The following is a 14,358-nucleotide window of genomic DNA, read 5'->3' on the forward strand; positions in this document are numbered from 1 at the left end:
TTGTGCGTCGCCTCATGGGTCTCCCGTTCACGGCCGGCTGCGACACAGCCCGGGATCGAACCCGGATCTGTAGTGACGCCTCTAGCGCTGCGATGCAGTTCCTTAGACCGCTGCGCCACTCGGGAGAGAAATACGCTTTTTGGCATATGGAAAATGTTGGTGATCTTTTATTTCACTTTACACTTTACATGTTGCGTTTATATTTTTGTTCAGTATAATAAAAGAAGCCAGGGCAACCCTGTAGTTGAAAAAAATTATAATTGTGGCTGAGAAGTTCACAAAGGTTTATCACAACAATGCCACTTGTGAACCTGACAGATCAGCCCGATGATCTAATTACTCTACCGAGGTATGTGTCGTTAGGTGTAACCAGCTCAGTGCTGGCTTTACTTTACTCAAATGTGAGAGGTACGATAAACAAGAGCAGAGGAGAGGGGGACAACTTTTTACACTGGAATGCAGCCATGAAAACCTTTCTTTGTCCACCACCTTTGGTTTGAACAGGACAACCTGTGGAAATATGCCATGAACATCAGGAATGACCTGGCGACCACGAGGGCCTTCAACATGGTCTTTGTCATTGGTCAGAAGTCCAACGAGGGTTACGACTACAATGACTTCTTTGAGCAAGTCTATGAGAGGCTGAAGACGCACCCTTTTTACACCAAACTTACATCAGAAAAAGAGGTGAGAGAAAAGTTTTTTTGCTTAATCCATCATAATGGGTGCATGCGAGCGGATCACTTTTGTCAGTCACCGCCTTTCAAAGTGTGTTGCATTATGGGGCAGGGGCGTCAGTTGGGTATGGCAGTCACAATACCCTAGCTTAAGACCAAAAATGTCCAAGTAGGCTACAAAAAAGTAGACAAATCATTCCAATCCCGATTCAAATGTATCGGCTGTTTAGCGTATTCATTGGCTGGCTTTAGGACCATGCGGAGCATCGCTCGGAGAGAAGCCTCCAGCCTGAGCGTCTTTCTCTCACGTTAAGAAAGCAGAGAGCAGAGACAGTGCCAGACAGTTTGATTTGCCGGTCAGCCGTTTAGGCAGTGCGCCGATTGCTTTGAATTTGATGTCAGCATTTGAACTTGGCCGTGGAAGCATCAATGCCAGCTGTTATTTTTTATTCACATGTCTGGTGCAGAGAGAAACATTTTAAAATAACTGAAATATAATAACACAAGGAATAAATACACAATGAGTAACGATAACTTGGCTATATACACAGGGTACCAGTACCGAGTCGATGCAGGAGTATGAGGTAATTCAGGTAGATATGTACATATAGGTGGGGGTAAAGTGACTAGGCAACAGGTTAGATAATAAGCAGTTGCAGCAGTGTATGTGATGAGTCAAAGGGGGTCAATGCAGATATTCCGGGTAGCTATTTGGTTAACTATTTAGCAGTTATTAACTATTTACAGTGCATTCGGATAGTATTGAGACCCCTTGACTTTTTCCATATTTTGTTACGTTACAGCCTATTCTAAAATTGATTAAATTGTTTTCCCCTCATCAATCTACAAACAATACCCCATAATGACAAAGCAAAAACAGGTTTGTAGAAATGTTTGCTAATTTAATAAAAAATAAAAAACTGAAATATCAAATTTACATAAGTATTCAGACCCTTTACTCAGTACTTTGTTGAAGCACCTTTGGTAGCGATTACAGCCTGGAGTCTTCTTGGGTATGATGCTACAAGCTGGGGAGCGTCGCTGCACAGCTATTTTCAGGTCTCTCCAGAGTTGTTAGATCGGGTTCCTGTCTGGGATCTGGCTGGGTCACTCAAGGACATTCAGAGACTTGTCCCGAAGCCACTCCTGCGTTGTCTTGGCTGTGTGCTTAGGGTTGTTGTCCTGTTGGAAGGTGAACCTTTGCCCCAGTCTGAGAAGCTGAGTGCTCTCGAGCAGGTTTTCTCAAGGATCTCTCTTTACTTTGCTCCATTCATCTTTCCATCGATCCTGACTAGTCTCCCAGTCCCTGCTGCTGAAAAACATCCCGACTGCATGATGCTGCCACCACCATGCTTCACCGTAGGGATGGTGCCAGGTTTCCTCCAGATGTGACACTTGGCATTCAGGCCAAAGAGTTCAATCTTGGTTTCATCAGATCAGAGAATCTTGTTTCTCATGGTCTGAGAGTCTTTTAGGTGCCTTTTGGCAAACTCCAAGCGGGCTGTCATGTGTCTTTTACTGAGGAGTGGCTTCCGTCTAACCCCTCTACCATATGGTTGTCCTTCTGGAAGGTTCTCCCATCTCCACAGAGGAACTCTGGAGCTCTGTCAGAGTGACCATCGAGTCCTTGGTCACTTCCCTGACCAAGGCCCTTCTCCCCCAATTTCTCAGTTTGGCCGAGCGGCCAGCTCTAGGAAGACTCTTGGTGGTTCTAAACTTATTCCATTTAAGAATGATGGAGGCCACTGTGTTCTTGGGGACCTTCAATGAAGTAGAAATGTTTTGGTACCCTTCCCCAGATCTGTGCCTCGACACAATCCTGTCTCGGAGCTCTACGGACAATTCCTTCGACCTCATGGCTTGGTTTTTGCTCTGACATGCACTGTCAACTGTGGGACCTTATATAGACAGGTTTATGCTTTTGCAAATCATTTCCAATTAATTGAATTTACCACAGGTGGACTCCAATCAAGTTCTAGAAACATCTCAAGAAAGGTAAATGGAAACAGGATGCACCTGAGCAAAATGTCGAGTCTCATAGCAAAGGGTCTGAATAATTATGTGAATAAGGTATTTGTTTTTTATTTTTCATACATTTGCAAAAAATTCTAAAAGTCTGTTTTTGCTTTGTCATTAACAGCATCTAGTAAAGATGAGGTCAAGCGTATTGCCTGCCTTGTGAGTAGGGGGGGGGGGGGGGGGGGGGGGGACGGTGAGAGGGTGAGGTCAAAAGAGGAAAGGAGTGGAAAGAAGGAGGCAGAGAGAAATGGGTCAAAGGCAGACGTAGGGAGGTTAAAGTCACCCAGAACTGTGAGGGGTGAGCCATCCTCAGGAAAGGAACTTGTCAAGCTCATTGATGAACTCTCCAAGGGAACCTGGAGGGCAATAAATGACAAGGATGTTAAGCTTGAATGGGCTAGTGACTGTGACAGCATGGAATTCAAATGAGGAGATAGACAGATGGTTCAGAGGAAAAAGAGAGAATGTCCACTTGGGAGAGATGAGGATTCCTGTGCCACCGCCGCGCTGACCAGATGCTCTCGGGGTATGCGAGAACATATGGTCAGACGAGGAGAGAGCAGTAGGAGTAGCAGTGTTTTCAGTGGTAATCCATGTTTCCGTCAGCGCCAAGAAGTCGAGGGACTGGAGGGTAGCATAGGCTGAGATGAACTCTGCCTTGTTGGCCGCAGAACGGCAGTTCCAGAGGCTGCCGGAGACCTGGAACTCCACGTGGGTCGTGCGAGCAGGGACCACCAGATTAGAGTGGCAGCAGCCACGCGGTGTGAAGCGTTTGTATGGCCTGTGCAGAGAGGAGAGAACAGGGATAGACAGACACATAGTTGACAGGCTACAGAAAAAGGCTACATTAATGCAAAGGAGATCAGAATGAAATGAACTAAACATCTGGGAACGCGAGAGAGCGGGGCCTCCCTCACTTACGTTTCACTGAAACACTCAAATATAACTCTCCCAACTTCCACTTTAGAAATTGTAATTGTTGTAAACTACAGCGGTTCAATGTTTCCTAGGAATAGACTCTAACTTAGTTTATTCAGCTAGCTAACTTGGTACAGTATTCTTCCGTGAAAACCGTCCAGGGCACCGAATCCTATGACGCCATAGCCTACTAGCATGCCAGCCTCCAATAACACGGTTTAGCACCAATACTCGGTTACAACAAACCACCAGTGTGTTAACACGCCAAACAGATAATTTGTGTCCGTGTCTAACGTTGTGTAAAGTTTTGGGTTAGTTTTGACAGTTTGAGTGAGTACGTCGTCAAATTATTCAGCCAGTTAGTTAGCTAGAATAGTTAGCATACTAGCTAGCCATTGCTCTCTGCCAACGAACCAACCCCTCCTCCCACAGCACGAAACACACAGAGAGAGCCAAGCTAACGTTAACTAGTCACACATGTCCCGAATTTCCTGGTTACCAGTATGTAAAAACAAAACAAAAATAAATGTAGGTTATAACTTACCCTTAGTAGCTACTGTTAGCCAGTTAAGTGCAAAGCTAGCCACTGAATCGATTCAGCCAGTTCGCGTCTGTTCCAACGGAGAGAAAGCGTCTCCTAATATTACAGCTAGGTCGTTCCAGTTATTGTTTAGTTAGCTATCCAGGTAGCAACAAGCTAGCTACATTTCGAGTACAGTAGCTACTAACTACCTAACGTTAATGCTTCAGATAATGAGGTTAGAAAAACAGCTGAATGGTAGGTAGCTAGCTGGCATAATTACAGGTACTCTTAAGCGTGAAATAACATTGGAAACAACTATCCACAGTTGCTAATAGTTACCAATAGCTACCTGCTAGCTAGCTAGCTTTATTGGTCCAGGCAGTGGGTTAGCTAGCCTCGTGCTTCACCGGGCTCAGCCGAATGGGGTTGAAAACATTTTATTTCAACATTATAAAGAAAAACTTTGATAAACAATGGAAACACTGCCATGTTGATCTGAGCCTTGCTGTTGGAAAACCACATTAGTGTCCGACTTCACTCCTCGACTTTTGTCTACAGTCGGTTGCTTTAGTCTTACCACTCAAATGCACCCAATATCTTTAAGGTAACACTTCACTTGATGAGTACCTACATAAGGACTTCATAACACATTCATACCTCATACATATCACATTAATTAGCATTTTAACCATATTCATTAGCAGTTTTTCAACTTAAGTTGATATTTCATTATGTCTTGCAGATGTTGACAATAAGCATTGTACAACATCTCTCAACTAGTAAAAAAGGACAGCTGAAGACAAGGGTTTTTACTAAGAAAACAGTCTCAACTTTGACACCCAAAACCATGCCCCCATTAACCCCTTGTAGCTGGGCAGAAGGTAACTCAATACACAACACATTGTTTACGTATTGCTTATGAATGGGTTTTGAATGCTTTATGAAGTCCCTTCAAGTAAGTGTTACCCTTTTCATTGAGATCCAGTAAAAGCATGATATTCTGCTGTGGGCTATGTTGTGTTCCAGGTTAGCCCTTACTCTGCCTACTTGCACGATGCAGTCCTGCTTTACGCCATGGGGCTGAAGGAGGTCCTCAAAGATGGCAAAGACCCCCATGATGGCGGTGAACTACTCCAGAGACTGAAGAACAAGAACAACATCCACTTCTATGGTAGCTTCAATTCAGCTTCATGATTAGACAAAAAAACTCCATCACATTTACATCTGGACTCTGGAATGTCGATTCATGTTCACTGTCCCTGTCAAATAAATTAAACATTTAATTTATTTGGTCCCATTACAATGCAGTGACATTCAGAAATCCAAGCCCTGAGCAGCTGTTTACACTCAAGTATATGGGACAACATAATAATGGCATGTAGCCTAGCAGTTAAGCGCGTTGGGCCAGTAGCCGAAAGGTTGCTGGTTTGAATCCCTGTGCTGACAAGGGGATCATTATTTTAATGTGCCCTTGAGCAAGGCGCTTAAGCCTAATTGCTCCTGTAGGTCACTCTGGATAAGAGCGTATGCTAAATTGTATTCATTCATCCATTAATTTAATTGACCTGTTTACAGATTTTTCTTTTGAGAAGCAGCTGCCATTATCAATAAGAACCTGTTGCACCAAATTGAACATTCATAAAGGTTGACCTTTATATAGACAGGTTGGTTGTTTAGCATCAAAACCAACACGTGCACAACTATGGGCAAAACAGACAGGGTTGGCTTAGATTGTTGACAGCATGTAAACGATATTTCGGCTACAATGTTTATTGAAAACATAACTTTTCACAATGAGCACTTGTTGTCTCTCAAATACATCGTTACAGTTGTTGGTAAGCTAACTAGCAAATGTTTTGCCATATTAGCACAGACGTGACATCAGTCAAAACACCTCAAAACAAGACAAGGTATCAAGAACAAGATAAAACTAGCTGCAACGAGCCACCTACGATTCCCCACATGGCAGCTTCTTGTCATTGTTGCTAGCTACAGTGGGGCAAAAAAGTATTTAGTCAGCCACCAATTGTGCAAGTTCTCCCACTTAAAAAGATGAGAGAGGCCTGTAATTTTCATCATAGGTACACGTCAACTATGACAGACAAATTGAGAAAAAAAATCCAGAAAATCCCATTGTAGGATTTTTAATGAATTTATTTGCAAATTATGGTGGAAAATAAGTATTTGGTCACCTACAAAAAAGCAAGATTTCTGGCTCTCACAGACCTGTAACTTCTTCTTTAAGAGGCTCCTCTGTCCTCCACTCGTTACCTGTATTAATGGCACCTGTTTGAACTTGTTATCAGTATAAAAGACACCTGTCCACAACCTCAAACAGTCACACTCCAAACTTCACAATGGCCAAGACCAAAGAGCTGTCAAAGGACACCAAAAACAAAATTGTAGACCTGCACCAGGCTGGGAAGACTGAATCTGCAACAGGTAAGCAGCTTGGTTTGAAGAAATCAACTGTGGGAGCAATTATTAGGAAATGGAAGACATACAAGACCACTGATAATCTCCCTCGATCTGGGGCTCCATGCAAGATCTCACCCCGTGGGGTCAAAATGATCACAAGAACGGTGAGCAAAAATCGCAGAACCACACGGGGGGACCTAGTGAATGACCTGCTGAGAGCTGGGACCAAAGAAACAAAGCCAACCATCAGTAACACACTACGCCGCCAGGGACTCAAATCCTGCAGTGCGAGACGTGTCCCCCTGCTTAAGCCAGTACATGTCCAGGCCCGTCTGAAGTGCATTTGGATGATCCAGAAGAGGATTGGGAGAATGTCATATGGTCAGATGAAACCAAAATATAACTTTTTGGTAAAAACTCAACTCGTCATGTTTGGAGGACAAAGAATGCTGAGTTTTATCCAAAGAACACCATACCTACTGTGAAGCATGGGGTTGGAAACATCATGCTTTGGGGCTGTTTTTCTGCAAAGGGACCAGGACGACTGATCCGTGTAAAGGAAAGAATGAATGGGGCCATGTATCGTGAGATTTTGAGTGAAACCCTCCTTCCATCAGCAAGGGCATTGAAGATGAAACGTGGCTGGGTCTTTCAGCATGACAATGATCCCAAACACACCGCCCGGGCAACGAAGGAGTGGCTTCGTAAGAAGCATTTCAAGGTCCTGGAGTGGCCTAGCCAGTCTCCAGATCTCAACCCCATAGAAAATATTTGGAGGGAGTTGAAAGTCTGTGTTGCCCAGTGACAGCCCCAAAACATCACTGCTCTAGAGGAGATCTGCATGGAGGATTGGGCCAAAATACCAGCAACAGTGTGTGAAAACCTTGTGAAGACTTACAGAAAACGTTTGACCTGTGTCATTGCCAACAAAGGGTATATAACAAAGTATTGAGAAACTTTTGTTATTGACCAAATACTTATTTTCCACCATAATTTGCCAAACAATTCATTAAAAATCCTACAATGTGATTTTCTGGATTTTTTTTTCTAATTTTGTCTGTCATAGTTGACGTGTACCTATGATGAAAATTACAGGCCTCTCTCATCTTTTTAAGTGGGAGAACTTGCACAATTGGTGGCTGACTAAATACTTTTTTTCCCCACTGTATCTGGTCATCCAGAATCATATAACAACACACTGCCTTTTGCCCCATTGACGCGTGCACATTGCTTTCCGTGACGTTGTCAGCTAACCCATCTATAGAGTATTAATAATTGGTGTTGCACTGCTATGGAGGATTAATACATGAGTGTAATGTAAGCATAATCATTGTATGTGGTGACCTGTGTATTATAGGAGCCTCTGGACTGGTCCACTTTGATGAGGAGGGTGAGAGGAACTTGGACTACTCCATTTTTAATCTGCAGCATACTGATGACAGCCCCACATTTGTGCCCATCCTTCATTTTGACAGCCACACCAAATCTATCAGGTGACACAATGTATAAATTATTGTAAATTAAATTGCCATTTTACCTTGTAATTTCTCTGCAAATACCTGGCCATTTCTGCATCATAAAATGAATTGTGACCGCCATGAATATTGCATAGTAGGTTTGTAGATTACATGTCATGTTGTTCCTTTGCAGACCAACCCCAAAGTTTGTATCTGTGATCTGGCCAAAGGGAAAGCCTCCGACTGATAACCCTGACTGTGGCTTTGACAACGAGCTTTGTCAATGGCTCTCCAATGGTAATTCCCAATACCACCATCCAACAATAATCTACACTAGTGGCATCCCACCCTACAGGCGGTAAATCATTGGATCTGATTATTACAATTCAATGCAATTCAATCTTTGAGGACTGCAACCATATAAATACTATTTATACATTGTCAACTTGCCATCTATGGTTACTTTGCTCACTGCTCACTGCCAATTGCTAACTTTTCACATTATTTACATTTCCATTTTTACATTTACGTAATTTAGCAGACGCTCTTATCCAGAGCGACTTACAAATTGGTGCATTTACATTATAGCCAGTGGGATAACCACTTTACAATGTTTTTTTTTATTTTATATTTTTATTTTTTTTGGGGGGGTAGAAGGATTACTTTATCCTATCCCAGGTATTCCTTGAAGAGGTGGGGTTTCAAATGTCTCTGGAAGGTGGTGAGTGACTCCGCTGTCCTGGCGTCGTGAGGGAACTTGTTCCACCATTGGGGTGCCAGAGCAGCGAACAGTTTTGACTGGGCTGAGCGGGAACTGTGCTTCCGCAGAGGTAGGGGAGCCAGCAGGCCAGAGGTGGATGAACGCAATGCCCTCGTTTGGGTGTAGGGACTGATCAGAGCCTGAAGGTACGGAGGTGCCGTTCCCCTCACAGCTCCGTAGGCAAGCACCATGGTCTTGTAGCAGATGCGAGCTTCAACTGGAAGCCAGTGGAGTGTGCGGAGGAGTGGGGTGACGTGAGAGAACTTGGGAAGGTTGAACACCAGACGGGCTGCGGCATTCTGGATGAGTTGTAGGGGTTTAATGGCACAGGCAGGGAGCCCAGCCAACAGCGAGTTGCAGTAATCCAGACGGGAGATGACAAGTGCCTGGATTAGGACCTGTGCCGCTTCCTGTGTAAGGCAGGGTCGTACTCTCCGAAAGTTGTAGAGCATGAACCAACAGGATTGGGTCACCTCCTTGATGTTAGCGGAGAATGACAGGGTGTTGTCCAGGGTCACGCCAAGGCTCTGCGCACTCTGGGAGGAGGACACAATGGAGTTGTCAACTGTGATGGCGAGATCATGGAACGGGCAGTCCTTCCCCGGGAGGAAGAGCAGCTCCGTCTTGCCAAGGTTCAGCTTGAGGTGGTGATCCGTCATCCATACTGATATGTCTGCCAGACATGCAGAGATGCGATTCGCCACCTGGTTATCAGAAGGGGGAAAGGAGAAGATTAGTTGTGTGTCGTCTGCATAGCAATGATAGGAGAGGCCATGTGAGGATATGACAGAGCCAAGTGACTTGGTGTATAGTGAGAATAGGAGAGGGCCTAGAACTGAGCCCTGGGGGACACCAGTGGTGAGAGCACGTGGTGCGGAGACAGCTTCTTGCCACGCCACTTGGTAGTAGCGACCGGTCAGGTAGGACGCAATCAAAGAGTGAGCCGCGCCGGAGATGCCCAGCTCGGAGAGGGTGGAGAGGAGGATCTGATGGTTCACAGTATCAAAGGCAGCAGACAGGTCTAGAAGGACAAGAGCAGAGGAGAGAGAGTTAGCTTTAGCAGTGCGGAGAGCCTCCATGACACAGAGAAGAGCAGTCTCAGTTGAATGACCAGTCTTGAAACCTGACTGGTTTGGATCAAGAAGGTCATTCTGAGAGAGATAGCAAGAGAGTTGGCTACAGACGGCACGCTCAATAGTTTTGGAGAGAAAAGAAAGAAGGGATACTGGTCTGTAGTTGTTAACATCAGAGGGATCGAGTGTTAGTTTTTTGAGAAGGGGTGCAACTCTCGCTCTCTTGAAGACGGAAGGGACATAGCCAGCGGTCAAGGATGAGTTGATCAGCGAGGTGAGGTAAGGGAGAAGGTCACCGGAGATGGTCTGGAGAAGAGAGGAGGGGATAGGGTCAAGCGGGCAGGTTGTTGGGCGGCCGGCCGTCACAAGTCGCAAGATTTTATCTGGAGAGAGAGGGGAGAAAGAAGTCAAAGCATAGGGTAGGGCAGTGTGAGCAGGACCAGCAGTGTCATTTAACTTAACAAACTAGGATCTGATGTCGTCAACCTTCTTTTCAAAATGGTTGATGAAGTCATCCACAGAGATGGAGGAGGGGGGGAGGGGGAGGAGGATTCAGCAGGGAGGAGAAGGTGGCAAAGAGCTTCCTAGGGTTAGAGGCAGATGCTTGGAATTTAGAGTGGTAGAAAGTGGCCTTAGCAGCAGAAACATATGAAGAAAATGTAGAGAGGAGGGAGTGAAAAGATGCCAGGTCCGCAGGGAGTCTAGTTTTCCTCCATTTCCGCTCGGCTGCTCAGAGCCCTGTTCTGTGAGCTCGCAATGAGTCATCAAGGCACGGAGCTGGAGGGGAGGGGAGGACCGACCCGGCTGGGAGGATAGGGGACATAGAGAGTCAAAGGATGCAGAAAGGGAGGAGAGGAGGGTTGAGGAGGCAGAATCAGGAGATTGGAGGGAGAAGGATTAAGCAGAGGGAAGAGATGATAGGATGGAAGAGGAGAGAGTAGCGGGAGAGAGAGAGAGCGAAGGTTGCGATGGCGCATTACCATCTGATTAGGGGCAGAGTGAGTAGTGTTGGAGGAGAGCGAGAGAGAAAAGGATACAAAGTAGTGGTCGGAGACATGGAGGGGAGTTGCAGTGAGATTAGTAGAAGAACAGCATCTAGTAAAGATGAGGTCAAGTGTTTTGCCTGCCTTGTGGGTAGGGGGGGACGGTGAGAGGGTGAGGTCAAAAGAGGAGAGGAGTGGAAAGAAGGAGGCAGAGAGAAATGAGTCAAAGGTAGACGTAGGGAGGTTGAAGTCCCCCAGAACTGTGAGGGGTGAGCCATCCTCAGGAAAGTAACTTATCAAGGCGTCAAGCTCATTGATGAACTCTCCAAGGGAACCTTGAGGGCGATAAATGACAAGGATGTTAAGCTTAAATGGGCTAGTGACTGTGACAGCATGGAATTCAAATGAGGAGATAGACAGATGGGTCAGGGGAAAAATAGAGAATGTCCACTTGGGAGAGATGAGGATTCCTGTGCCACCACCCCGCTGACCAGATGCTTTCGGGGTATGCGAGAACACATGGTCAGACGAGGAGAGAGCAGTAGGAGTAGCAGTGTTTTCAGTGGTAATCCATGTTTCCGTCAGCGCCAAGAAGTCGAGGGACTGGAGGGTAGCATAGGCTGAGATGAACTCTGCCTTGTTGGCAGCAGAACGGCAGTTCCAGAGGCTGCCTGAGACCTGGAACTCCACGTGGGTGGTGCGTGCAGGGACCACCAGGTTAGAGAGGCAGCAGCCACGCGGTGTGAGGCGTTTGTATAGCCCGTGCGGAGAGGAGAGAACAGGGATAGACAGAGGCATAGTTGACAGGCTGCAGAAAATGGCTACAATAATGCAAAGGAGATCGGAATGAAATGATTATGTATACAGAAAAATAATTTGTTTGCAAATGGAACTTGGGCCATGTAAATAATTATTAGGCTACTCATTTTGAATCCACAAGTGGCATCTTGTATGACAATAAGACGTTTTGTTTACAAAAATGACTGGCCGTTTACTATAGAAATAGGATTACTATTGTGATGCACAGTAAAATCAGTTACTGGCCTGCCCTAAATAATAATAATATGCCATTTAGCAGACGCTTTTATCCAAAGCGACTTACAGTCGTGTGCATACATCATAGAAGGCCCTTCACCATATAAATATAATTACTACTGTGATACATCATTGCCATGGTAATTTGGAACGTTCAGTCAATGAGCATTATGGATAATGAAGTCATTCTACAGTTTCCAAATTGGCCTACAAATGCAAGCATCCTATGCATTGTGACAGCACTGTTACCCATGGCAACCGTGGCAACCGTGGCATTCCAAAAACAAAAACTGGGAAAATTAACAAAAATACAAAACACAACAGAATATAAATTGGCCAGTGGCATGTAACAGGATGACACACTTCTTTTGAGCCTAAAATGAAGAATAGCTGTGCAAAATTGTAGCAGAAGATCATATAGATCCTATTAAATTACTAGAGGGGCTATGTCATAAACCCTCAAAGTTCCAAAATGGGGAGCAGATGGCAGCCGTATTGGTCAGGGAGAAATCCAAACCAGTCTAATTGGAATGAATGGCAGTAGAGGCATAATCCTGATTTTACTTATGCAGGAAAATAAAAGTAAGACATATCAGAAATTGTATAATATAATTATTGTCAACCTAAAATATTATCATATAATTATAGAGTTTATACAGGTATGATTAAAAAACATCTGTATAAATAGCCTCTAAAATATATGTAAATATACCATAAATGTCTCAATTTCTTTATTTCTTGGAAAGCTGTGAGTGCTATTATATGATACAACGTGTCTAAGTCCTATCATCAACTGATTTCAGCCAGTGTATGGCTGTGGATTCACTGCATTGTTTGAATGGTATGTTGGCATATACTCCAAGTCGATATTCACGTGATAATAAGGAATTCCCCTCGACCATGCCCACATATTGGGGAAAACAAACATTCTTTCCTATTGACCCTCATTGTAAAAGAGCCAACTTCGTTGTAGATTTTTAGTTATACAGAAATAATAAAACATTCAGAAAAGTTGCTTTGTTGTTCAATGTACATGTAAGCAGGTCAAAAATCCCGACCTACAGTTTGCAATACTCCCACGTAGTAAAACAGAGCCTGCGAGAAGAGCCCTGTGGCTTCAGGCTATTCGGCGTGGGAGAGTGGGAAATGTAGTGCCTAGGTGTCCAAGTAGGCAATGTGTGGGGAAAATTTGTTAAGTATATTCTTAAGTATATATTTTTTGTAACTCCACTCATGTCTGGTGTCTGGGTGTAGCGGTAGGATGGATCAGGCGCAGGACACAGAACTATAATAACGAAGTTCTTTACTGGAACAAAAATAGCAGAGCAAATCCTCCACGCAGGGAAGATCAAATACCAGCTCACCAAAAGACATCAAAACAACGAACAATCACGCACAACACCATGAGGGAACCAGAGGGTAAAATAGGGAAACAAATTAACATAATGGGTAACAGGTGTGATCAATACAGACAAGACAAGTGTAACACAGAAAACATTGATCGGTGGCAGCTAGTACTCCGGTTACGACGAATGCCGAAGCCTGCACGAGCAAGGAGGAGGGGCAGCCTCGGCTGAATTCGTGACAGTACCCCCCCTCTTGACGCGCGGCTCCAGCCGTGCGCCGACACCAGCCTGGGGACGGCCAGGAGGACACGGAGCAGGGCGAGTCGGATGACGACGATGGAACTCCCTCAACAGGGAGGGATCGAGGATGTCCCTACTGGGAACCCAGCTCCGTTCCTCCGGACCATACCCCTCCCACTCCACGAGATACTGCAGGCCCCCCACCTGACGCCTCGAATCCAGAATGGAACGGACCGAGTACGCTGGTGCCCCCTCGATGTCCAATGGGGGCGGAGGAACCTCCCGCACCTCAAACTCCTGGAGCGGACCAGCTACCACCGGCCTGAGGAGAGACACATGGAACAAGGGGTTAATACGGTAATCAGGGGGAAGCTGTAACCTATAACAAACCTCGTTCAACCTCCTCAGGACTTTAAAGGGCCCCACAAACCGCCGACCCAGCTTCCGGCAGGGCAGGCGAAGGGGCAGGTTTCGGGTCGAGAGCCAGACCGGGCCCCCTGGTGCATACACCAGAGCCTCACTGCGGTGGCGGTCGGCACTCGCCTTCTGACGCCTGATAGTTCTTTGCAGGTGTACATGGGCAGCGTTCCAGGCCTCCTCCGAGCGCCAAAACCATTAATCCACCGCAAGTGCCTTGATCTGGCTCTGATGCCATGGTGCCAGGACCGGCTGATAACCTAGTACACACTGAAAGGGAGACAGGTCAGTGGAGGAGTGGCGGAGGGAATTTTGTGCCATCCCTGCCCAGGATGTAAACTGACCAATCCCCCGGCCGGTCCTGGCAATATGACCTCAGAAACCTACCCACATCCTGGTTTACTCTCTCCACCTGCCCATTACTCTCGGAGTGAAACCCTGAGGTCAGGCTGATCGAGACCCCCAGATGGTCCATGAACGCCTTCCAGACCC

General features: G+C 45.6%; 1 protein-coding gene across 1 annotated transcript in view; it reads left to right on the forward strand.

Annotated features, from left to right (window-relative positions):
* Positions 1-14,358, forward strand: part of gucy2g (guanylate cyclase 2g) — a gene marked incomplete at both ends in the record, with an annotated part of 160,319 nt that overhangs the window by 89,659 nt on the left and 56,302 nt on the right. Inside the window, 4 exons of the mRNA XM_084167484.1 lie at positions 505-687; positions 5,164-5,308; positions 7,913-8,048; positions 8,206-8,309. Of these exons, the coding sequence (XP_084023610.1) occupies positions 505-687; positions 5,164-5,308; positions 7,913-8,048; positions 8,206-8,309 (568 nt within the window). The remainder of the gene's footprint in view (positions 1-504; positions 688-5,163; positions 5,309-7,912; positions 8,049-8,205; positions 8,310-14,358) is intronic.

This window comes from Coregonus lavaretus (assembly GCF_964263955.1).
Source record: "Coregonus lavaretus genome assembly, chromosome: 1".
Lineage (NCBI taxonomy): Eukaryota > Metazoa > Chordata > Actinopteri > Salmoniformes > Salmonidae > Coregonus > Coregonus lavaretus.